General features: G+C 43.3%; 1 protein-coding gene across 7 annotated transcripts in view; it reads left to right on the top strand.

Annotated features, from left to right (window-relative positions):
- Nucleotides 1-370: 370 nt before the first annotated feature.
- Nucleotides 371-25,843, top strand: part of exoc7 (exocyst complex component 7) — a 55,824-nt gene continuing 30,351 nt past the window's right edge. For all 7 annotated transcript variants that reach the window (XM_059948209.1, XM_059948208.1, XM_059948206.1 and 4 more), the window contains exons 1-5: nucleotides 371-521; nucleotides 6,045-6,110; nucleotides 6,954-7,138; nucleotides 14,400-14,505; nucleotides 15,022-15,244. In XM_059948209.1, the coding sequence (XP_059804192.1) occupies nucleotides 462-521; nucleotides 6,045-6,110; nucleotides 6,954-7,138; nucleotides 14,400-14,505; nucleotides 15,022-15,244 (640 nt within the window). In that variant the 5' untranslated portion in view covers nucleotides 371-461. The remainder of the gene's footprint in view (nucleotides 522-6,044; nucleotides 6,111-6,953; nucleotides 7,139-14,399; nucleotides 14,506-15,021; nucleotides 15,245-25,843) is intronic.

The following is a 25,843-nucleotide window of genomic DNA, read 5'->3' as shown; positions in this document are numbered from 1 at the left end:
AGGCATGCAGGAAAGGTTCTACACAGATGCAGATTATTAGCTAGTGACATGGGTAGTTATTAGGCAGCTATTGAATCCACAACCAGTCAAAAAGTGACTAGCACTTGAGATAAAGCTGAGTTACCAGGGTAAGAGGGAAGTGGGGAAGGGATTATGCTGTTATTTCCAAATAGGTCATAATTTCTCTCCTTAAAGTCGATGGCTGGCAGTTTAATTTCCTCAGATATATGTTCCCCGTGTCAAAAAATGAACGTGCAAAATAAACCCTGAATGTATAAACACTAGGAAATAAAAGCGAAACTCCACAGCGCAGGGTGCTCCGTTGCCTTGGAAACAGGCCCGGCCTCTCGTGAACCGTGACGTAGCGGATGTGACCGGGCGGAAGTGGATGACAACAAGGGGACCCGGGCAGGGTGTCCGGCGGGGCTAGTACTGCGAGAGGGGGAGGAAGGGCCGCCACCATGATCCCCACCGAGGACTCGTCGGCCCGGAAACGGGATATCGAGGAGAAGCTGCGGCAGGTGGGGCGGAGGCCGGGTCGGGAGGGGGAGTTTGGGCGGAGGGGGAAGGGGCCCTTGGGTTGGGGTCTAATGCCTAAGGAAGGTTGCTATACGCTCTCCTTAGGGGGTAGTGTCTTACATGGTGCAGGTTGGGTTTGGGTGTTGGTGCTGCTGCTTGTGTCCCTTGTCCACCCTTCGCGTGCTCTATTCCACACCCCCACTCCACCGTCCGTACATTTAACTCACTGAGGTAAGATGTTACTTGATAACCACTCAGGCTGAGATATATAATTTTTACACATATTTTGTAATTTCACTGCACTCTCTCTGTTACTCGTCCCCACCCCCCTTCCTCCCTGTGGCTTCTCAAGTTTTTGTGATTTAACTATACTGTATACCATCAACTGAAACGACGTTTCTCTGAACCAGGATGTAAAGCCCAGCAGTAACACGTAACACACAGTAATTCAGGAAATTAAGGATAAAATCTACAGATGAATTGTGCATAAATGACCAGCTAAAGTGCATAAATTAAATATTGTCAGGTACAGAAAGTGGCACTTCAAATGCGATGTGGCAGGGAGTTCAGAAGCCTGTTGGCCTGAGGGAAGAAACTGCTTCCCAACCTGACTGTTCTTGTCTTCGTGTATCGGAGCCTCTGGCCTTATGGTAGACTGTCAAAGAGGATGCCCCAATCCCTCCCCATCCTTTGTTGCCTGTTCCTTTCTCCTCCCTTGGTCCAATTGACACGCTGAGGTAGGGTTTTCTTAATAGTCATGTAGCTGAGATGCACCATTTTGTTGCACTATTTATTTTGTAATTTATAGAAATTTTTCTACTTTACATTGTACTGCTGCTGCAAAAAAGAAATTTCATGTCACCTATGTAATAATAAACCTGATCCTGATAGTGCAATTAACACAACACCAGCCTCACAATTAGCTTCTATCCCACTGTTATTGAACTCTGAAATAGATGCCTTATACTGTTTATCTCCCAATCTACCCTGTGTCCCATGTAATTTAGTTGTCTGTCTGCAATGCGCTTACTCTGTATCTCCTCCCCATCCCTTGTTCCCCTGTCCACCTCTCCCCAACCCTAGTCCCGTTCATCTTCTCCTTACCTGGGAATAAACTAATTTTTGTGTTGTTCATATACAGTGTGCTAGGAAGTTTGTGAACTCTGTGGAATTTTCTCTATTTCTGCATAAAAATGACCTAAAATGTGATCAAATCGTCATGTCTTAAAACTAGATAAAGAGGACCCAATTAAATAAATAACACAAAAAACAATTATACTTTATTTATTGAGAAAAATGATCCAATGTTACTCATATTTGTTGGAAAAAATGTGAACCTTTGCTTTCGGTAACTGGTGTGACCCCCTTGTACAGCTTTAACTTCAACCAACCATTTCCGGTAACTGTTGATCAGACTTGCACATTAGCAAAGAGAAATTTTAGACCATTCCTCCATACAAAACAGTTTCAGTTAATCAATATTTCTAGGATACCTGTCATGAACAGCCCTCTTCAGGTCATGCTACAGCATCTCAGTTGGGTTAAGATCTGGACTCTGACTTAGCCATTTCAAAACATGAATTTTCTTCTTTTTAAATCATTCTGTTGTTGATTTACTGTTGTGTATCAGATCATAGTCTTGTTGCATCATCCAACTTCTATTAAGCTTCTACTGCTACCCTGATATTCTCCAGTAAAATGTCTTGGTACAATTTTGAATTCTTTTTTCCATCAATGATAATAATTGCAAGCTGTCCAGGCCCTGAGGCAGCAAAGCAGCCCCAAACCATGATGCCCTTCCATCACACTTCACAGTTGGGATGAGGTTTTGGTGTTGGTGTGCAGTGCCCCTTTTCCTCCAAACATCGCAATGTGCATTTCTGTCAAAAAGTTTGACTTTTGTCTCACCTGCCCATAGAATATTGTCTCAGGAACATTGTGGAATATTCAGGTAGTCTTTGCAAACTTGAGATGTGCAGCAATGTGTTTATTTTTTGGAGAGCAATGGTTTCCTCTGTGGTGTCCTTCCGTGAACACCATTTTTGTTCACTGCTTTTCTTATAGAGGACACATGAACAGAGACTTTAGCAAGTTCCAGAGATTTCTGCAGGTCTCTTGCTGTTACCCTTGGGCTCTTTTTCACCTCCTTCAGCATTGTACGTGTGCTTTTGGTGTGATTTTTACAGGACTCGCACTCCTAGGGAGAGTAGCAACAGTACTGAGTTTCCTCCATTTGGAGATTCTTTTACAGTGGACTGATGAACACTTGGGACTTTAGAAATGCTTTTGTAGCCTTTTCCAGCTTCAGTGCATCTCTGCAAATCTTCTAAGGTCCTCTGAAATTTATTTTGATTGAGGCATGGTGCACATAAAGAGATCTTTCTTGAGAAGAGCAGGGTCTGTCAGCAACCTGACTTTGTGTGTCTTTTCCAAAGAGCAGGACGCCTCTACAACCCTCACCTCCAGTCTCATCTCATTGACTGGAACACATGACTCCAAATAGCTTTTGTAGAAGGCATTACCCCAGAGGTTCACATACTTCTTTGAATTTAGACTGTGATTGTTTAAATGGTGCACTCAGTAATGACAAGAAGTACAATTGTTTGTGTTATTAGTTTAGACAGATTGTGTTTATTATTCTGACTTGGGTGAAGATCAGACCACATTAATGCAGAAAACTAGGTAATTTCAAAGGGTTCACAAACATTTTCTTTTAATTTATAGTACATTTGCATTTCACTGCAACCATGAAAAACCTCACGTCAACTTGATTCTGATACTGCAATTAACGCGTTACCGAGCTAGAGGACTACTTCTGTCTCACTGATAGCAGACTCATGAATGGCTGTAATACGATAACAATGAATTCTTGTTCTCCCAGGCTAGCTCCTGTTGGCCCCAGCACTTTAGCTGTCCACTTTCTCTGTAACTGCAACACTACAGACTGTGTTTTGTTTTCCTCGATGTGCTTGTGTATGGAAAATCTCCATTGAATGCCATGTTCAGGTTCAGTTTATTGTCATTCAAACGTAGAAATGCGTAGCGGTTAGCGCAATATTATTACTGCTCAGGCCTTTCTGGAGTTCAGAGTTCAAATCCGGTACCATTCTGTAAGGATGCTCTGTACGTCCTCCCTGTGGAGTGCATGGGTTTTCCCTGGTGCTCTGGCTCCTCCCACTGGGTAGGTTCATTGTTCATTGTAAATTAACCTTTAGGGTTATTCAGTGTGTTGGGGATTGACGGGTGACTTAGTTCAAAGGGCTGAAAAGGCCTATTCTGTGTGGTATTGCTTAAAAAACATAAATGTATACCACCAAATGAAACGTTCCTCCAGACCAAGGTGCATAACATAGTACATGCAACTCACACATATAACTTACTAGTGGTAATAAGGTGCATTTATGACAAGTTTGAAAATTAAGCAGTATAGTGCTGTTGGCGTGTCATAGCACGTTCAGTAGTCTTCTGGGCTGGGGCAAGAAGCTGTTTCCTATTCTGTCGATTCTTGTCCTAATGCTACGGTAGCTGATGGTAGGGAGGGGTCAAAGAGATTATTGGAAGGGTGGGAGGAATCGTTGACAATGCTAAGGCACTGCATACGCAGTGCTCCTGATAATTACCTCATGGACGGAAGAGAGATCCCGATAATCCACTCTATCTTGGGCAACACAGATGACGCAGGACCTTGGTGGGTTAGGCAGCATCTCCGGAAGGAAATGGACATGCAATATTTTTGGTTGAGGCCTTTACTTGTGGCAATAATAAATCAGAATCGGGTTTAACATTACCGACACACATCATGAAATGTGTTGTTTTTGCAGCAGTAATACAATGCAGTGCATAGTAATGAAGAATACAACCTGTGAATTAGTTTTTATATGTAGATAGTAAATAGTTAAATTGCTAAAATAAAAATTAAAAAAGTAGTGAAGTAGTGTTCCTGGGTTCAATGTCCATTCAGAAATCGATGGCAGAGAGGAAGAAGCTGTTCCTGAATTGTTGAGTGTGTGTCTTCAGGTTTCTGTATCTCCTTCCTGTCCTGTGCTGTCCTATCCATACTGCACCAACCCCCGCCACTGGGCTATAAACGTGCAGGAGCAGTGTGTGGTTAAGTGCCTTGCTCAAGGCTAGGAGGTACAGGAACCATCAGGTCCCACACCACCAGGTTCAAGAATAGTTATCACCCCTCAACCGTCAGGTCCCACACCACCAGGTTCAGGAACAGTTATCACCCCTCGACCATCAGGTCCCACACCACCAGGTTCAGGAATAGTTATCACCCCTCAACCATCAGGCTCCGGAACCAGTGTGGATAACTTCAGTCACCTCAACACTGAACCCATTCCACTATCAGTGGATTTGCTTTCAACTTGTGTATTATTGTTATTTGTTGTTTTTGTATGTATTTGCAAAGTTCATTTTCTTGTGTAAATTGGTTGTTTGTCCGTCTATATAGTTTTTCAATGATTCTATGGCATTTCTTTGTATCTACTGTGAATGCCTGCAAGAAAATGTATCTCAGAGTAGTATATGGTAACATACAGTACGGTGCAATAATCTTAGGCACATATATTGTTAGGGTGCCTAAGACTTTTGCACAGTACTCTATATGTATTTTAGTAATAAGTATACATAGAATTTTGATTTGGGCCAATTTTATCCAGTTCTTTCTCGCAGGTTAATAACAGTCAATCATTGAGTGGGGTATTGAAGCTGATTGATTGCCCGGAACTTCCCCATGAACACTACCTTGCCTGATCGAAGGGTTTTGGACCAAAATGTTGACTGTTTATTCCTCTCCATAGTTGCTGCCTGATCTGCTAAGTTCTTCCCACCATTTTGTGTGTGTGTTGCTCCACCATGTTCTGTAGTCTTTTCTATTTGTTTCCAATAGATTTCAAGTGAGAGGAAAGAGTTTGAAAAGGGATTTGATAGGAAAGTTTTTTTTAAAAACACTAGTTGATTTCTGAAACTCTCTGCCATAGGAGCAAATTCAGCCAGCACAGAACGATACTGACTTAATGCAGGCAAATGGGATTAGTGTAGATGGCCAATACATTTAAAGATTAAAAGCTTAGCTTTATTTGTCACATGTACATTGAAACATACGGTGAAATGTGGTATTTGGGTCAGATCAGTGAGGATTGTGCTGGCAGCTGTCAAGTGTCGCCACACTTCTGGCACCTCACAACTCACTAACCCAAATCTGTCCTGCTTTGAACGTGGGAGGAAGCTGGAGAACCCAGAGCAGCGAGAACGTACAATCTCCTTCCAGACAGCAGCGGGAATTGAACCCCAATCATTGGTCACTGGTGCTGTAAAGCAATGTGCTAACCACTACACTGCCACACCGCCACAGTTCAGTGAAGCTGTGTTTAGTTAGGCTGAAATGTGGTTCTGTGTTATCTCCTAAATCAGGGACTCACTGTTGTTACTGAAAACTGGTGGCATTGCAGTTTTTTTCTGAACACCAAGCATTGAAGTGTCTTGGTCATTAAACCCATGTTTCCAACTTTGTTTATTAGGAACAAGAAACTTTGTCATTTATAAGAGAGAGCTTGGAAAAAAGTGACCAACTGACAAAAAACATGGTAAGGAACGTATTTGACTTGGGTTTGCAGTGAATATTTTGACCATTTAGGTTGGGCATTGTGGATGTTTGAGCACCAAGCCATGGAGAGAAAGGATGTGAAAACTGAAGTGGACACGACTGCGTCATTGCATGAAGGGCGCTGAGTTCAAAAGAGTTGTGGATCTTGATTGAAACGTTACAATATCCTGAGGGGTTTTGACAGGGTGAATGTGGAGCAGATGTCCCTCCATTATTGGGGATTATAGAACATGGAGAAGTGTTTAAAAATAATACCTGATTTAAAATAAAGTGGAACTTTTTTGTCCTTGATGATCATGAGTCTTTGGAACTTTCTTCTCCAGGGGTGAGGAAGGTGGGGGGGAGGGGTTGTGTGTGTGTGTGTGTGTGTGTGTGTGTGTGTGTGTGTGTGTGTGTGTTTTGTTGTTTTTGTTGCTGTTTTTGCTTGTTGTGTTACACAGAACGTTATGAACATGCTGTGTTGGTGCAGGAACGTGTGGGAACACTTGTGGGTTGCTCCAGCGCATCTTTGGGTTGTGTTGGTTGTTAACGTAAATGGTGCATTTCTCTGTGTGTTTTAATATATGTGATAAATAGATCACAATCTGAGACTTCAGAGAGACCTTAGTGTCAGAGGAGGTTAGTGTTTACCATCGACCCGTGACGAGAAAACACGCCTCGGAATCTGTCTGTCCTCTGTCCTCTGACTGCCACTCTGCTCAAAGGGAGGGTTACTAAATCTGGAAATTGTAGTAAACATCATGGAGTGGTTGTGGGCTTTCAGACAGGAACGGGAGAACCACGGCATTACATCAACACCTGATTGCTGAATCTATTGTCCTAGGTAGCCATCCTTTCATCCTTTGAAAGTCGACTGATGCAACTGGAGAATTCCATCATTCCGGTCCACAAGCAGACGGAAAATCTGCAGCGCCTGCAGGATAATGTGGACAAAACGCTGTCTTGCCTGGATCATGTGATTAGCTATTATCATGTAGCGAAGGATACTGAAAAGATCATCAAAGAAGGGTGAGAGAGTGTTCATTCTGTGCTAGTAGAAAGTGGAGGCTGTTCATCATGGTATGCTGTGTCAGTGGAGGTGTAGGCGCTCTTTCCTTCCGCTTGCAGGTCACACTTGGGCAAGGAGTAGCAGCTGCTTAGCCCCCTGATCAGGTCGCGTGAAGCCATGGGAGCAGCTGGTGGATGGTCGTATGAGCAGCCGGTGCATATCACAAGCCCAGGCTGTGACCACTGACACCAGGCAGAAAAGCTCTGAAGAGTATCAATAATGGCTGGGGTCACCCATTTTGTAAAGACACTGTCCAGAAGAAGGCAATGGCAAACCACTTCTGTAGCAAAATTTGCCAAGAACAATCCATTAATAGGCATCCGTTAGTCTCGCGAGACCATGAATTTGCACCTTGGAAAGTTTCCAGGGTGCAGGCCTGGGCAGGGTTGTATCGGAGACCGGCAGTTGCCCAAGCTGCAAGTCTCCCCTCTCCACGCCACCCATGTTGTCCAAGGGAAGGGCTTGGCACCGGTGTCATCGCAGAGCAGTGTGTGGTTAAGTGCCTTGCTCAAGGACACAACTCTGTGCCTCAGCTGAGGCTCGAACTCGCGACCTTCAGATCGCCAAACTAATGCCTTAATCACTTGGCCATGCGTCAACACCTTTAATTTAACCAAGTATATCAAGACACATCACAGATGTGCATTTCATTCTGAACTAAAGGAGGAACAGTTAAGATAGTCAGATAAAAGCTTGGCCAACAAGGTAAATTTTGAGAATTGTGAGAAATTTTGAGAATTGAGAAGCAGAAAGGCAAGGATGCTTGGGAAGGAAACGTACAGGAGAGAGCGCATAGAAAATTAAAGATATGAACTTGAGATCTGCAGAAGCTGGCTTGCCCTTCATTTTATTATTTTTGAAATCTGTGTCCCATGCCCAATGACAATATGAGCACTTAGAGTTGACTTCAATTATTTCATGTTTATTCCTCCCAGTCTGCTCCACCATTTGTGGCAATGAATTCCACTGACACTCTGTGGCTAAAGAAATTCCTCTTTATCTAAAGGGATGTCCATGAGGCTGCCCAGAGCCATCAAGCATCTCTTACACATAAATCCCTTCATTCCTGGGATTCCTCTGGATCCTCTGCAATGCCAGCACTTTCTTTCTGAGCTAAGTGTTCCCAAAATGGGTCACCATATTCCACGTGCAGCATGACCAATACCTTTTAAACCCTCTGCATTGCATCCTTGCTTTTATATTCTAATCCTCTTGAAAGGGATGCTAACATTGCGTTTGCCTTCCTTACTACTAACTCAATTTGCAGTGTTATCCTTGACAGAATCCTGCACGAGAACTCACTCCCAAGTCCCTTTGCACCTCTGATTTACGAATATTTTCTACCATTTGGAAAATAGTCTAAGCATCTGTTCCTTCTATCAAAGACCATACACTTCCCTACACTATTTGATCTGCCACTTTTTTGTCCATTCTCCTGATCTGATGGAATATCGTGTTGGGAGGTGTATGGTCATGCATTTATTTGGTCAAAGGTATAAAGGTATAGAGTATTTTCTAAATGGAGAAAATTCAAAAAATCAGGGATGTGAAGGTTAACTTGCGGGTTCAGTCAGTGGTAAGGAAGGCAAAACAATGTTGGCATTCATTTTGAGAGGAATGAAAGGGTTAATGTACATGTTTCAGTAGGTACATTTAATGTCAGAGAAATGTATACAATATACATTCTGAAATGCTGTTTCTTCACCACCATCCACAAAAACGGGAGTACCCACAAAGACTGAATGACGGTAAAATGTTAGAATCCCAAACTCCACCCCAACTCTCCCCCCCCATGCATAAGCAGCAGCAAAGCAATGATTCCCTCTTCCCCACCAGCAAAAAAAGCATCAGTGCCCCCCACCAAGCACTCAAAAATGTTAGAACCCCAAAATCTACCCCAGCTCCCCCTCCCATGCATAAGCAGCAGCACAGCAACAACCTTCTCTCCCCCACCAGCATAAAAAAGCATCTGCACCCTCCACCGAGCACTCAAGCATGCAGCAAAGCATTGGCAAAGACGCAGACTTGCAGTGCCCCAAAGACTACTCGTTCACCCTGTAGTAGACGTACCATAGGCTCCCTAATAAGGGAGAAAGGTATGTCTCTGTTTCCCAGCGAGAGGGGAGACATAAAAAAACAACTCGCTGATTTATGATGTTAAAAGTCCATTGCAGCACTTTTTCGGAGCTCTGTGCCCAAAGATCTCGGGTCTCTGGGCAGACAGCCAGAGAGCTTGTGTCTCCCACGACACACCGATTTCCTGCTGGAACACTGACCTTCGGTCAGCCAGTCTCCAGATCTGCAAGAGCTTGGAACTCCAAAGGAGAGCTAATCTCTTTGACCCAGCCAGTTGTGAAACCCCGAGAGTGGGTCCCATTCTCACAAAGAACTGAAGTCAGCGTGTAACTCCGGGTCAGGGTCTTCAAAGGAACCCTGAAGGAGAAAAATGGAGATACTGTGGCGACCCATTTCCTGGCACATCCGAACCGGCTCACAATTAGATAGCCTACGGGGGTTTGCGAACATAGAGCTTTGGAGCCTCTGCGCCACGGGGGGCAGGTCGAGAGAGGCTTAAAAGTGAGGCTGAGGATTTCGAATAAAGTTTTTTCTTCGACTGCAGTTTCCGACTCCGTGTCGTAATTTTAGGGCTGCGTGTAGCACACCGCTACAATTGGTGACCCCGACGGTCCAAACGATTTTTGGACCAGAAATGACCGCCGCCGCCTCTGTTCCTGCGGTTTCGTTGAAACTGCTGGGTTTCTGGACACAGCGCCCAAACCTATGGTTCCAGCAAGCCGAAGCCCAATTCCACGTTCGCCAGATCACCTCAGAAGACACCCGCTACTACTACGTGGTGAGCTCCCTCGACCAGGACACAGCAGCCCAGGTCGCGGAGTTCGTACAGTCGCCCCCGGCAGACGGCAAGTACATGGAATTCAAAGCCCCGCTCCTCAGGACTTTCGGACTCTCACGGCGCGAGCGGGCTGCCCGTTTACTGCACCTGGATGGCTTGGGCGACAGACCTCCATCAGCTTTAATGAATGAGATGTTGTCTCTCGCCGACGGACACACACCCTGCCTCATGTTTGAGCAGGCATTCCTGGAGCAGCTGCCCGAGGACATACGCCTGCTGCTGTCCGACGTGGATTTCAGTGACCCCCGGAAGGTGGCAGCCCGGGCGGACTTGCTGTGGAACGCCAAAAAGGTGAGTGGGGCGTCCATCGCACAGATCTCCCAGCCACGCTCCCAGCAGCAAACCAGTCCAGGCCCGGCCGCAGAGCCCGCCAACCCCCGGCCCAATGAACACTGGTGCTTCTACCACCAGCGGTGGGGCGCGGAAGCCACCTGTTGTCGCCTGCCCTGCAAGTTCCCGGGAAACGCCAGGGCCAGCCACCGCTGATGGCTATGGCGGCTGGCCATCGGGATAGCCTCCTGTATGTGTGGGATAGAAGGTCGGGACGCCGGTTTTTGGTTGATACTGGGGCTGAGATCAGCGTTTTACCTCCGACGAGTTACGACACCCGCAGTAGGGCACCGGGTCCCCCCCTGAGGGCCGTGAATGGCAGCACAGTAAGGACCTATGGCACCCGTCAGGTGCAGCTACAGTTCGGCTCCAGCCAGTTCACGTGGGATTTCACACTGGCCGCCGTAGCCCAATCGCTTCTGGGTGCGGATTTTTTGCGGGCTCACAGCCTACTGGTCGACCTGCCCAGGAAGAGACTGGTACACGCCGAGACCTTTCAGACGTTCTCCCTGGGTGCAGCCCAGTTGCCAGCCCCTCACCTCGGCTCCATCACGCTGTACGACAACGGCTTCACCAGGGTCCTGGCGGATTTCCCATCGGTTCTGGCACCGCAGTTCACAGCGGCCATGCCCAGGCACGGCGTACAGCACCACATCCCGACCCAGGGATCTCCCCTCCACGCCTGCGCTCGGCGGTTTCCCCCGGACAAGCTCCGACTGGCGAAGGAGGAGTTCCAGAGGCTGGAGGAATTGGGGATCATCCGGCGGTCCGACAGCCCATGGGCCTCCCCCCTGCACATGGTGCCCAAAGCGACGGGAGGCTGGAGACCGTGCGGCGACTACAGCAGGCTGAACGAGGCTACCACACCGGACCGCTACCCTGTGCCGCACATTCAGGACTTTGCAGCAAACCTGCACGGCGCACGGATCTTCTCCAAGGTAGACCTCGTCCGAGGGTACCATCAAATCCCGATGCATCCTGACGACGTCCCCAAAATGGCTCTCATCACCCCGTTTGGCCTCTTCGAGTTCCTCCGCATGCCGTTCGGCCTGAAGAATGCCGCACAGACGTTCCAGCGGTTAATGGGCGCGGTGGGACGGGACCTGGACTTCGCGTTCATCTATTTGGATGACATCCTCATAGCCAGCAGCAGTCGTCAGGAGCATCTGTCCCACCTCCGTCAACTCTGCGCCCGACTGAGTGAGTACGGTCTTACAATCAACCCCGCCAAATGTCAGTTCGGACTCGATACCATTGACTTCCTGGGCCACAGGATTACTAAAGACGGGGCAACCCCTCTGCCCGCTAAGGTAGATGCGTTCCGCCACTTTCCCCGACCCACCACGATCAAAGGCCTTCAGGAATTCGTAGGTATGGTCAATTTCTACCGCCGCTTCCTCCCTTCAGCTCCCCGGATCATGCGCCCCCTGTTTGCCCTGATGTCGGATCCGAGCAAGGACATTACCTGGGATGAGGAGTCCGCCGCCGCTTTCGTTCAAACGAAGGAAGCTTTGGCGAACGCTGCGATGCTAGTACATCCCAGAATGGACGCCCCTACCGCCCTCACAGTGGACGCATCTAACACGGCAGTCGGTGGGGTGCTGGAGCAACTCATCACAGGTCACTGGCAACCCCTGGCGTTTTTCAGCAAACACCTGCGGCCACCTGAGCTCAAGTACAGTGCTTTCGACCGGGAACTGTTGGCGCTCTACCTGGCAATCCGGCATTTCAGGTACTTCCTAGAAGGTCGGCCCTTCACCGCGTTCACGGACCACAAACCGCTTACCTTTGCGTTTACGAAAGCGTCCGACCCCTGGTCGTCCCGCCAGCAACGCCACCTGTCCTACATCTCTGAATACACGACGGATGTCTGGCACGTCTCGGGTAAGGACAATGTCATGGCGGATGCACTCTCTCGCCCTACCGTTCATGCCCTTTCCCAAGGAGTAGACTTTGAGGCACTGGCAGAGGGGCAGCAGGCGGATGAGGAGATTCCGAGTTACAGAACCGCAGTCTCCGGTTTGCAGCTCCAGGACCTCCCCGTGGGCCCCGGTGAGAGGACCCTACTCTGTGATGTCGCCACCGGCCAGCCCCATCCCGTCGTCCCGGCAGCCTGGCGGCGCCGTGTTTTCGACTCCATTCGTAACTTGGCGCATCCCTCCATCCGGACAACTGTCCGGATGGTTTCCAGCAGGTTCGTTTGGCACGGACTCTGCAAACAGGTCAGTGAATGGGCCAAAACGTGCATGCACTGCCAGACGGCCAAGGTTCAGCGGCACACCAAAGCCCCACCGCAGCAGTTCCATCCCGCCCACCGGCGTTTCGACCACATTCATGTGGATATTGTGGGCCCCCTGCCAGTGTCGCGCGGAGCGCGGCACCTCCTGACTATCGTGGACCGGTTCACGAGATGGCCGGAGGCGGTCCCGCTCACCGACACCACCTCCGAATCTTGCGCCCGAGCCCTGATCACCACCTGGATATCTCACTTCGGTGTACTGGCCCACATTACCTCCGACAGATGCGCCCAGTTCACCTTCAGCCTGTGGTCAGCTATGGCCAGCCTTTTGGGGACTCAGCTGCACCACACCACTGCCTACCACCCACAGTTGAACGGGCTAGTGGAGCGTTTCCACCGTCACCTGAAGTCGGCCCTCATGGCCCACCTGCGAGGAGCCAACTGGGCGGACGAGCTTCCCTGGGTCCTACTCGGCATCCGCACAGCGCCCAAGGATGACCTGCATGCCTCGTCGGCCGAGTTGGTATACGGCGCGCCCCTGGTCGTCCCCGGGGAGTTCCTACCAGCCCCACGGGGGCAAGAGGAAGATCCCGCAGCAGTCTTGGGCAGACTACGCGAGAAGCTCGGTAACCTGGCCCCCATACCCACTTCACAGCACGGGCGGCACCCGACCTGCGTACCCAAAGACCTACAGAACTGTAAGTTTGTGTTTGTACGAAGGGGCGGGCATCGGCCACCGCTGCAGCGGCCATACGAGGGGCCGTTTATGGTGCTCTGGAACAACGGGTCCACGTTCGTGCTGGACGTTGGGGGGAAAGAGGAGGTTTTCACGGTGGACCGCCTCAAACCGGCCTATGTGGACCTGGCGCAACCGGCTGAGTTTCCGGCACCTCGGCGTAGAGGCCGACCTCCTAAGCAGGTTCTGGCCCAGACTGTGGACATTGGGGGGTGTATCGCCGGTTCTGGGGGGGGGTTATGTGGCGACCCATTTCCTGGCACATCCGAACCGGCTCACAATTAGATAGCCTAAGGGGGTTTGCGCCACGGGGGGGGGGGGCTTAAAAGTGAGGCTGAGGATTTCGAATAAAGTTTTTCCTTCGACTGCAGTTACCGACTCCGTGTCGTAATTTTAGTGCTGCGTGTAGCACACCGCTACAATACTAAGGATAGAAGTAGAGCTGTTCCCGAAGTTGCAAGCAAAGGAGTCACTGTTAGGCGCCCTCATTCCTCCTAAGTGTTTAATGTATGTAAGTATTTGATGGCTCTGGGCCTGTACTTGCTGGGGTTCAGAAGAATGGTGAGAGGGTGATGGAGTCTTATTGAAACCTATTGAATATTTAAAGGCCTAGATGGAGTGGATGTGGAGAGGATGTTTCCTAGGCCCAGAGGAAACCTCAGAATAAAGGGATGTCCCGTTATAACAGAGATGAAGAGGAATTTCTTTAGCCACAGAGTAATGAATCTGTGGAATTCATTGCTACATACAGCTGTTGAGGCCAAGTCATTGAGTATATTTAAAGCGGAGGTTGATGAGCCAGGGCATCAAAGGTTACGAGAAGAAGGCAGGAGAATGGAATTGAGGGGGATAATGAATCAGCCACGATGGAATGGCGGAATGAGCTGATGGGCTGAATGGCCTAATTCTGCTCCTATGTGTTATGGCCTTGTGATCTTCTGAAGCGGGCAATTTCTGTGTTCGAGTTATTGATGTGTGGTATCCTCTCCTGCTGTCTGACAGTCCTGCTGGAAGGCTGGAAGAGTACCTGAATTGCATGGCGAAGATTCAAAAAGCCGTGGAGTTCTTCCAGGACAACAACCCAGACAGCCCGGAGCTCAATCGGGTGGTAAGTGTAAGAAGCCATCAGCTGCAAAACCTGATTTATTTTTCTGACTTCTTGTGATCAGAGGGCCAGAGATCTGCCAGTTCAACCTTTCATTCACCAATGACCTTTGCATTTACCCTATCTATACTCATAATATTATATCCAATCCCCCCTCATTCTCCTATGCACCAGGGAGTAAGGTTCTAGCCTATTCAACCTTCCCCTATAACTCAAGTCCTTGTAAATTTTCTCTGTACTCTTTCAATCTTATTTATGTCTTTCCTGTAGGTAGGTGACCAGAATTTCACATGTTACTCCTAATTCGGCTTCAGCAACTTCGACGTAACATCCCAACTCCTGTGTGCAATTAAGTAACGGGAGTCAGTGGGAATGGGATAGAGCATGCAGAGAGCTAGTAGGGATCTGATGGATCCAATAGTCTCAATCCCTCGGAAATATTCCCTTTGGCCCATGAGCTCTGTGCCAAAACTGCTTTGTTTCTTCAAAGAATAATAACTCTGGATTGTTTTGTCACAGAAATTCCTCTTTGAAAAAGGCAAGGAGTCTTTGGAATCGGAGTTCAGAAACCTCCTAACTCGCAACAGCAAGCCAGTGCCACCCGTTGTCATCCTGGACCTGATCGCTGCCGATGAAGAAATTGAGACAACAGATGAAGTGCCCCTGGAGCATCTCCCCGAGAACATTTTGCAGGATTTGATCTGTGTTTCAGTGTGGTTGGTGGATTGTGGGAGGAGCCTGGGTAAGCTTGTCCTCTGGTACAGTCCTTTAAAATGATTCGCTTGATTTGTCACACGTACAGCAGAACATACAGTGAAATGTGTTGTTTGTGTCAAAGAGCAACACGGTTTGAGAATGTTCCGGGGGCAGCCCACAACTGTCGCCGTGCTTTCAGCGACAACATAGTAAGGCACAATTAGTAGCAACTTACTAACCTGAACCTGTACCTCTTTGGAATGCAGGAGAAAGAATAGGGAAACTCCTTACAGAAAGCAGTGGGAATTGAACCTGGATTATTTTTTTTTCATTTACTGGCACTTTAAAGCATTATATTAACTGCTACACTGCCATGCAATTGAGTGAACATCAGCACTGCCTAATTGTTTGCTTTGCTTTTACTTTTAACTTGGTTATTGTCAAACATTCAAATGGTGTGAAATTCTTGTGATTAAAATTCTATTTGGAATCCAGAGACCTGAACTAATGATCTGCAGATACAAATTCATATCTCAAAAAATTTAATTCAACTATATTCTGAATAAAAAGTTTAGTGGTGGAAACCCAATGACAAGAGAGAGTGCGGATGCTGAAAATCTGGAAAAACACATAAAATGGTGTAGGAACACAGCGGGTCATACAGCATCTACTGACGCAAATGAACAGTCAACATTTTTGGGTGTGTAAGTTGTGGCAAGGCAAGGGTTAAGGTAATGTCCAGCCAGGGATAGTTTACAGACAGTGTGCAGTTAACCCAGATGCACAGCAGTGGACCAGAGCCATTTGGCATACAGAGTCAAGATAAGGATGCAATTGAAGCATTCTATGGTGATACTAACTACTGGACAATTACTTTTAACCCTTGATGTATCATAGGCTCTTAGCTTGTATAATCTTTTGCCTATTAATGCCTCTGTAAGGAGTTTGTACATCCTCCCTGTGTGTGGAATGTGTGGGTTTTCTCCCACAGTCCGTAAACCTATGGGTTAGTAGGTTATTGGTCATTGTAAATTGGCCCATGGTTAGCCTAGGGTTAAATCGGGTTGCTGGGAGGTGTGGCTCAAAGGTCTGGAAGGGCCTGTTCTGTACTGTATCCCCTTTCTAAAAAAAACTTCTGGAACACCAGTGTTTTATAGTTGACGATGTACAGTACTTTTGCATGCTGAAGTTTGATGCTGTAGTGTCCTTGCAGAGCCATGGGTACAAATATTCTTTTGTACTTGTTGAAATACTTGTTTTCACATGTCAGATTCCTGCTCTGTTGGGGAATCTTTCTCATTAGTGCTTTTCCTGCTATGCCGTTTTTTTCTCTCTCTTTACCATTTCCCTTCCTATTCCCTCTCCCTCAAAGCAAGTCCATTGGTTGTGTGGATATTCGAGGCAGAGCTTCTTTTAATTATATCGGTGATGTAGATAGCAACACAATAGCCCGGCGGTAAGATTGGGGCTTGATTCCCATTGCCGTCCGTAAGGTTTGTATGTTCTCCCCCGACTGCATTGGTTTCCACTGGGTGCTGTGGTGTCCTCCCACATTCAAAAGGTATACAGTCAGGTTGGTGAGTTGTGGGCTGCCCAGCTTAATCCTCATTGATTTGATTTGACACAAATGCTGTATTTCATTATGTATTTCGATGTATGTGTTAGAAATAAAGCTAATAGTTCTTTCTATGATAGCTATATAAAATGATGAGGTATAGATAACCATATAACAATCACAGCATGGAAACAGGCCATCTCGGCCCTCCTAGTCCGTGCCGAACTCTTAATCTCACCTAGTCCCACCTACCCGCACTCAGCCCATAACCCTCCACTCCTTTCCTGTCCATATACCTATCCAATTTTACCTTAAATGACACAACTGAACTGGCCTCTACTACTTCTACAGGAAGCTCATTCCACTCTCTGAGTAAAGAAATACCCCCTCGTGTTTCTCTTAAACTTCTGCCCCCTAACTCTCAAATCATGTCCTCTCGTTTGAATCTCCCCTACTCTCAGTGGAAACAGCCTATTCACGTCAACTCTATCTATCCCTCTCAAAATTTTAAATACCTCGATCAAATCCCCCCTCAACCTTCTACGCTCCAATGAATAGAGACCTAACTTGTTCAACCTTTCTCTGTAACTTAAGTGCTGAAACCCAGGTAACATCCTAGTAAATCATCTCTGCACTCTCTCTAATTTATTGATATCTTTCCTATAATTCGGTGACCAGAACTGCACACAATATTCCAAATTTGGCCTTACCAAAGCCTTGTACAATTTTAACATTACATCCTAACTTCTGTACTCAATGTTTTGATTTATAAAGGCCAGCGTTCCAAAAGCCTTCTTCACCACCCTATCTACATGAGACTCCATCTTCAGGGAACTATGCACTGTTATTCCTAGATCTCTCTGTTCCTCTGCATTCCTTAATGCCCTACCATTTACCCTGTATGTTCTATTTGGATTATTCCTGCCACTCTTCTCTTCTCAGCATTAAACTCCATCTGCCAACGTTCAGCCCATTCTTCTAACCGGCATAAATCTCCCTGGAAGCTTTGAAAACCCACCTCATTATCCACAAAACCTCCTACCTTAGTATCATCGGCATACTTACTAATCCAATTTACCACCCCATCATCCAGATCATTTATGTATATTACAAACAACATTGGGCCCAAAACAGATCCCTGAGGCACCCCGCTAGTCACCGGCCTCGATAAACAATTATCCACCACTATTCTCTGGCATTTCCCATCTAGCCACTGTTGAATCCATTTTATTACTCCAGCATTAATATCTAACGACTGAACCTTCTTAACTAACCTTCCATGTGGAACTTTGTCAAAGACTTTGCTGAAGTCCATATAGACTACATCCACTGCCTTACCCTCGTCAACATTCCTCGTAACTTCCTCAAAAAATTCAATAAGGTTTGTCAAACATGACCTTCCACGCACAAATCCATGCTGGCTACTCCTAATCAGATCCTGTCTATCCAGATAATTATTAATACTATCTCTAAGAATACTTTCCATTAATTTACCCACCACTAATGTCAAACTGACAGGCCTATAATTGCTAGGCTTACTTCTAGAACCCTTTTTAAACAATGGAACCACATGAGCAATACGCCAATCCTCCGGCACAATCCCCGTTTCTAATGACATCTTAAAGATCTCCGTCAGAGCTCCTGCTATTTCTACACAAACTTCCCTCAAGGTCCTGGGGAATATCCCGTCAGGACCCGGAGATTTATCCACTTTTAAATTTCTTAAAAGCGCCAGTACTTCCACCTCTTTAATTGTCATAGGTTCCATAACTTCCTTACTTGTTTCCCACACCTTACTCAATTCAATATCCTTCTCCTTAGTGAATACCGAAGAGAAGAAATTGTTCAAAATCTCTCCCATCTCCCTTGGCTCCACACATAGCTGACCACTCTGATTCTCTAAGGGACCAATTTTATCCCTCACTATCCTCTTGCTTTTAATATAACTGTAGAAACCTTTCGGATTTACTTTCACCTTATTTGCCAAACCAACCTCGTATCTTCTTTTAGCTTTTCTAATCTCTTTCTTAAGATTCCTTTTACATTCTTTATATTCCTCGAGCAATTCCTTTACTCCATGCTGCCTATATCTATTGTAGACATCCCTCTTTTTCCGAACCAAATTTCTAATATCCCTTTTTCTTTTCTTTCTAAATCTTTTTATTAATATTAGTAATATGGACAGAATACAAATGATATATTGATAAAGAAATTACCAACATATAAATTCCATTACATATAAAAAAACATACATAATAGTTACAATATAAATGAGTTTACCAAGACATAAGCCATAAAATATATGTATGAACATAGTAAGTCTAAGTATTTCATAATATATGATATAAAGAAAACAGAAAAAAGAAAGAAAAAAAAACAAAAAATATATATATAATGCAAAACTAGCTAATCTAATCTAATAACTAATATAGAAGAAAAAAGAAGCAAAAAAAAGAGAAAAAATAAAGGGGGCTGTTTATAATATCTCACAAAAATAAGTATTCATCAATGCCGTCACTTCCGGTCCTCTCAAAATACATAAGCTAAAAGCTGGGAAATCAAATGTACTTGGCAAAGGGTCATATTACATCATATGAAAATGTTGAATAAATGGTCTCCATAACTTTTCAAATTTAATAGAAGTCTCAAAAGTACCACTTCTAATTTTTTCTAAATTTAAACATAACATAGTTTGAGAGAACCAATTAAATACAGTGGGAGGATTAATTTCTTTCCAATTCAACAATATAGATCTTCTAGCCATCAGAGTTAGAAATGCAATCATTCGACGGGCAGAAGAAGATAAATGCAGTGAGTCTAACATTGGTAAACCAAAAATTGCGGTAATAGGATGAGGTTGTAAATCAATATTCAAAACCGCAGAAATAATATCAAAAATATCTTTCCAATATTTCTCCAAAAATGAACAAGACCAAAACATATGAGTTAAAGACACAATTTCAGATTGACATCTATCACAAATAGGACTAATATGAGAGTAAAAATGAGCTAATTTATCCTTGGACATATGGGCCCTATGTACGACCTTAAATTGTATTAATGAATGTTTGGCATATAACGATGATGTATTAACTAATTGAAGAATTCTATCCCAATTCTCACTAGAAATATTAAGACTAAGCTCTCTTTCCCAATCCTTTTTAGTCTTATAAAGAGGCTCTGAACGTATCTTCATAATTATATTATTTTTGAAAAGGGTCTAATTCAAATAAACTCTCCAAAATATCTGAAGGCAAAAGATTTGGAAACGTACAGAGTACAGAACTTAAAAAATGTCTAATCTGTAAATATCTAAAAAAATGAAATCTAAGCAAGTTATATTTGTTGGATAATTGCTCAAAAGACATGAAACAATTGTCTAAAAATAAATCAGAAAATCTTAGTAATCCCTTAGTTTTCCAAGCCGAATAAGCTTGATCTATAATGGAAGGGTGAAAAAAACAATTAGATACAATAGGACTATTTAAAACGAATTGAGTCAACCCAAAAAATCTCTGAAATTGAAACCATATACGCAAAGTATGTTTAACTATCGGGTTGTCAATTCGTTTCGGCAATTTAGAAAGAGCAAAAGGGAGAGAAGTCCCTAAAATAGAACCCAGAGCATAAGCTGATACTGATTTAGTTTCTAAACTCACCCAACAAGGGCCAAAAGATCCACCCCCATCTTTCAACCAACATAACAAATATCTAATATTAACTGCCCAATAGTAAAATCTGAAATTAGGTAATGCTAACCCGCCTTCCTTTTTTGTCTTCTGTAAATATGTTTTACCTAACCTGGGATTTTTATTCTGCCATATATATGAAGTCAGCTGGAGACGCTCATGGAGTGATTACTGTTTTGGATTCGCTCCATAACCTTTACTTTTTTTAACCTTTGATCACCCTTATTCAGCTTATTTTTACCTATACCGAAAGTTTCTTTGTTAATTTTTTTTGGATTTACTGCCAAGAGTTTGTTGTGAACTTTTGAAGATATGCAAACAGAAATGTCTCTCAGGTCTAAGGGACGGGATCCCGGGCGCAATCCGAACGGTAACGGAAAAAAGCGGGCTCCGCCACAACAAACTCAATTAACTTTTGAATTGTTTATGGAGGTTTTGGATAAAAAATTTGCTGAACTACAACAATTTTTTAAAGAAGGTATAAAGGCTTTTCAAGAGTACATGGTTAAGACGGATTCAGTAATTAAACAGCAACAAGCTCTTATTGCGTCTCTGCAAGAAGATGCTCGGAAGCGAGATTTGACTATTGAAAAACTGCAACAGGATTTAATTTCGACCATTAAGCTGATGGAAGCCCTTAAAGCCAAGAGTGACGATTTTGAGAATCGGTCCAGAAGACAGAACTTACGTATACTTGGTCTTCCAGAAGGCATAGAAAAAGATGACCCTTCGAAATATTTTGCTCAACTTTTAAAAGAAGCATTTCCGACGATTTTCCCGAATAACCCCCCTTTATTGGATCTGGCACATAGAATTCGGCGTCAATCACCGAGTGCTACAGACAAACCTTCGGTGGTAATTGTCCGGTTCCATTATGTACATGACAAAGAACAACTTATACGAGCAGCTCGTCGGGCAGGAATGATTAAATTCAAAGAATTTTGCTTCCGCCTGGTCGAAGACTTTAGTCCTGACCTTTTAAAAAGAAGGCTTCTTTTTAAACCGTTGATGGCTGAATATTATGAGAAAAATCTGAAACCTGCGCTTCTATACCCTGCGAAGCTTTGAATATCTCCGTCGAATGCTCCACGACAGGTTTTCATTTCAACTTCAGAAGCGTGAAAATATCTGGAGGAGAACTTCCCTACTGCTACAGACACCAGTCTCTAATAAATGAACGATTCTGATCGTGTAAGATGGTTCTCGATCTCTTAAACCAGAATTAAAATCTGGTTATCGGTGTAGGTTCATCCTATAATTTAAAGTGTGTTTTCGTCATATTAATTGTTTTGCCTTATACACTTTAATCATTTAACTACATACTTGTCCATTAACTTTGTTCCTTCGAAGGTATATTTTTAATTCTTTGAAGATGAATTTTTCTTTGATTAAGATGGTGGTTTTTTGAAAAAGATTTTTGGTTTTGCTTAAGATGGCGTTATATTTTTATTTTTTTTGCTTTTTTCCTACAATGCATCGCTTATCTTAGCTTAAATATTTTTTGTTTTGTCTGGGCTAGAGCCCGATTTATAATTTTTTTTAGTGATTATATTTTTATTCTTTTTACAACTAACTATACTTAGAAATATGGTTTTTATTATAGCGATTTTATTTTTAAAGTCGGGGTGATTTTATATATATCCTTTATATGTGGAGTGTTCTTCAGCTGACATGGGGGTAGGATTAGTCTTACTTTTTCCCTTTTTAAGTCATATTTTGGCTTTTTCTCTTTTTCTTGGGGGGTGGGGGGGATGGTCTGTTTTCTAATTCTATTTTTTTTGTACCAGTTTGTGTTAGTTTTTTTATTTGGGCTGTTTTTGAACTTCAAATATGTCTGTGTTGTCGTCACTTCCGGGTCTTCTCATTACTTTTGTTCCTCTTCCGGGTGCATGAGTTTATAAGTTGGTTAACCCTTTCTATACCAAAGGGTTGATTTTAGAATTATGGCTCAGACCATTAATCTTGTGTCTTGGAATACTAATGGTTTAAATCATCCAATTAAACGAAAGAAGATTTTCAAAGTATTTCAAAGACTTAATGCTCATATTATTTTTGTACAAGAAACTCATGTGAGGAAGGAGGACAAATTTCGTTTTTTTAGATTTTGGCGGGGTCAACAGTATCACGCAAATTCGAATGCTAAAGTAAAAGGAGTTTCAATTTTTATTGACTCCTCTATTTCATTTGTTCAACATGATATTTTTTCGGATCCGAATGGCAGATTTCTGTTAATAATGGGTTTACTTTGTAATAAAAAGGTTGCTTTGGTTCAAATGGTTCATGCTCCAAATGTGGATTGTCCTGACTTTTTTAAGTCTTTATTTACCTCTTAACCCAATCTAAACGAATATGTTAATAATGGGTGGTGACTTTAATTGTTGTTTAAACCCTCTGATGGATAAATCTTTATCTCTTCAGACTTTACCTAATAAGTCGGCCACTTGTATTAACTCTTTTTTGACTGACAATGGAGTTTTTGATATTTGGAGATTCCGGCATCCTAATGACAAAGAGTTTTCTTTTTTCTCACATGTTTATCACTCTTACTCGAGAATTGATTATTTTTTTGTAGACTCTTGTTTTATTCCACTAGTAATCGGTTGTAACTATGATATTATAGCTATCTCTGATCATGCTCCATTATTATTTTCTATGAAATTTACGGATACAGCTTTTAATGCTAGACAATGGCGATTTGACTCTACCTTGTTGCAAGACTCTGACTTTATAAAATTTATGGAGGAGCAGATTGACTTCTTCTTTTCAACTAATTCTACAGATGATATTTCCTGCGGAACACTTTGGGACACTTTTAAAGCGTATATACGTGGACAGATTATTTCTTATTCTGTTGGTTTGAGGAAACGTACTAAGATGGAAACTCTTTTATTGGTTGATAAAATTAAAGAGATTGATAAGAAATATTCCATTCCTCCTAGTAAGGAGCTTTACAAACAAAGGGTTGAACTTCAAATGGAACATAATTTATTACTTACATCCTCGATTGAAAATCAATTAATGAAAACTAAATCTGATTTTTATATACATAGTGATAAATCTGGTAAACTGTTAGCTAGTCAATTGAAGAATGCTTTGGTTAAACGTCAAATCACTAAGATTGGTCAGCAGAATGGGAATCTGACAGTTAATCATGATGAGATAAATAAGGCATTTCAAGACTTCTATACCTCCCTGTATCAATCTGAATTTCCTCAAGATCATAATACCATGTCTGATTTTCTTGGGAAATTAAATTTTCCAAGATTATCATCTGATGATCTTTTGATATTGGATACTCCTATTACGGATGTAGAAATTAAAGGGGCTATTTCCTCAATGAATTCTGGGAACGCACCGGGTCCAGATGGTTAAACAGTTGAATTTTTAAAATTTTTTTCCGCTACTCTTTCCCCTTGGTTAGGTAAGGTTTTTGAAGAAGCCATTAGATTGGGGAATTTGCCACATTCTTTTTATAGAGCTTCCATTTCTCTAATATTGAAGAAAGATAAAGACCCTACTAACTGTGCTTCCTATAGACCTATATCTTTATTGAATGTAGACTCCAAGATTTTTTCCAAGTTACTGGCATCTAGATTGGAGAAGGTATTACCCAAAATTATTTCAGATGATCAAACTGGTTTTATTAAAAATCGATATTCTTTTTTTAACATTAGGAGATTGTTGAATATTGTTTATACTCCCTCACATGACACTTCAGAATGCGTGATTTCATTAGATGCAGAGAAAGCATTTGATAGAGTTGAATGGCCTTACTTATTTAATGTGTTGGAGAAGTTTAATTTTAGTCCGATATTTATATCATGGATTAAATTGATTTATCATACTCCAGTAGCCTCAGTGTTTACCAATAATCAAAGATCTCCCTTTTTTCGCCTATTTCGGGGCACTAGACAAGGATATCCTCTTAGTCCATTACTATTTAACATTGCCTTAGAACCTTTGGCAATTGCCCTCAGACAATCACAGGATATTTTGGGTGTTAATCGTGGGACAGATATTCATAAGTTATCTTTGTATGCAGATGATTTATTACTATTCATTTCTAACCCGGAGAAATCCATTCCAGCAGTTTTATCATTATTGGCTCAATTTAGTGAGTTTTCTGGGTATAAGTTAAATCTTAATAAAAGTGAATTGTTTCCTTTGAATAAACGGGTCCCAATTTATGGAAATTTACCTTTTAAATTAGTTAATGACTCTTTTACTTATTTAGGGATCAAAATCACAAAAAACCATAAAGATTTATTTAGATTTAATTTTTTACCCTTAATTGATCAGATTAAAGGTTTGTTTACTGAGTGGTCACCTTTATCTTTATCCCTAATAGGTAGGATTAATGCTATTAAGATGGTTATTTTACCTAAGTTTTTATATATTTTTCAAGCGATACCAATTTTTATCCCGAAATCTTTTTTTACTAATGTTGACTCTAAAATATCCCTTGAAAACCATGGTGCTTTCAAACCTTTAACCTTTCCTTTCAACCTAACAGGAACATAAAGATTCTGTACCCTCAGAGTACAATCAGAGTCATTCATGGGAAAATGACAATCAGAGTCATTTTCCCATGGTGGAAATGGCTGAAACAAGAGGACATAATTTTAAGGCAATTAAATTGGAGGAGAGTATAGAGGGGAGTCAGAGCTAGGTTTTCATACAGAAAGCGTAAGAACAGTGGGTGCATGGAATGGCCTGCCAGGGTTGGTGTTACAGGCAGATATTCTGGTGCTGCAGTTCCCTTGCACAGTCCAAAGACCTACCAGTTGGTAGTTTAATTGGTAAATTATTCGTGAATAGGCTAGATTAAATTGGAGGATTGCTGGACAGCAGAGCCCGAAGTGTTGGAAGGGCTATTTTGTGCTGTATCTCAGTAAATAAATATCCCTAATGCATTTTATTTAAGAAATTCCTAGATTTCCACATGGATGACAGAAAAATGGAGGGATATGTGGGAGGGAAAGGTTAAATTGATTTTGGGGGTTAAAGGGTTGGCATGCCAAAGGGTCTGTATTGTGCTGTACATGAACACTTCAGGAAGGGATGCACACGCAATCTCCCTTGTATTGTTCTATGTTCTAATTTTTGTAAACCCTTGGGAGGATGCCGCAGTCTGCTGTGGAAATGAGAGAAGAGTCTGGTGTTAATTAGATGCCATCTGAGGCAGTGTTGGGTGCCTCACTTTATGAGAATCAGACAGTGATCTAATATAGTAGAAATCTAAAGTTCAGTTTTAAATAATTTGTTGTGCATTTGTAATTCTAACGAGGAAGGTAATCGTCAGTTGCATATGAATTTTATTTTTCAGAAACAGGTTTTCCTGTTTCAATATAAATTGATGCAGGAGATCCTAACTGCAATTCTCAGCTTTTCCTTCAGGAAA

Source organism: Hypanus sabinus, chromosome 23, assembly GCF_030144855.1.
Source record: "Hypanus sabinus isolate sHypSab1 chromosome 23, sHypSab1.hap1, whole genome shotgun sequence".
Taxonomy (NCBI): Eukaryota; Metazoa; Chordata; class Chondrichthyes; order Myliobatiformes; family Dasyatidae; genus Hypanus; species Hypanus sabinus.
This window is presented reverse-complemented; position numbering and strand designations above follow the sequence as displayed.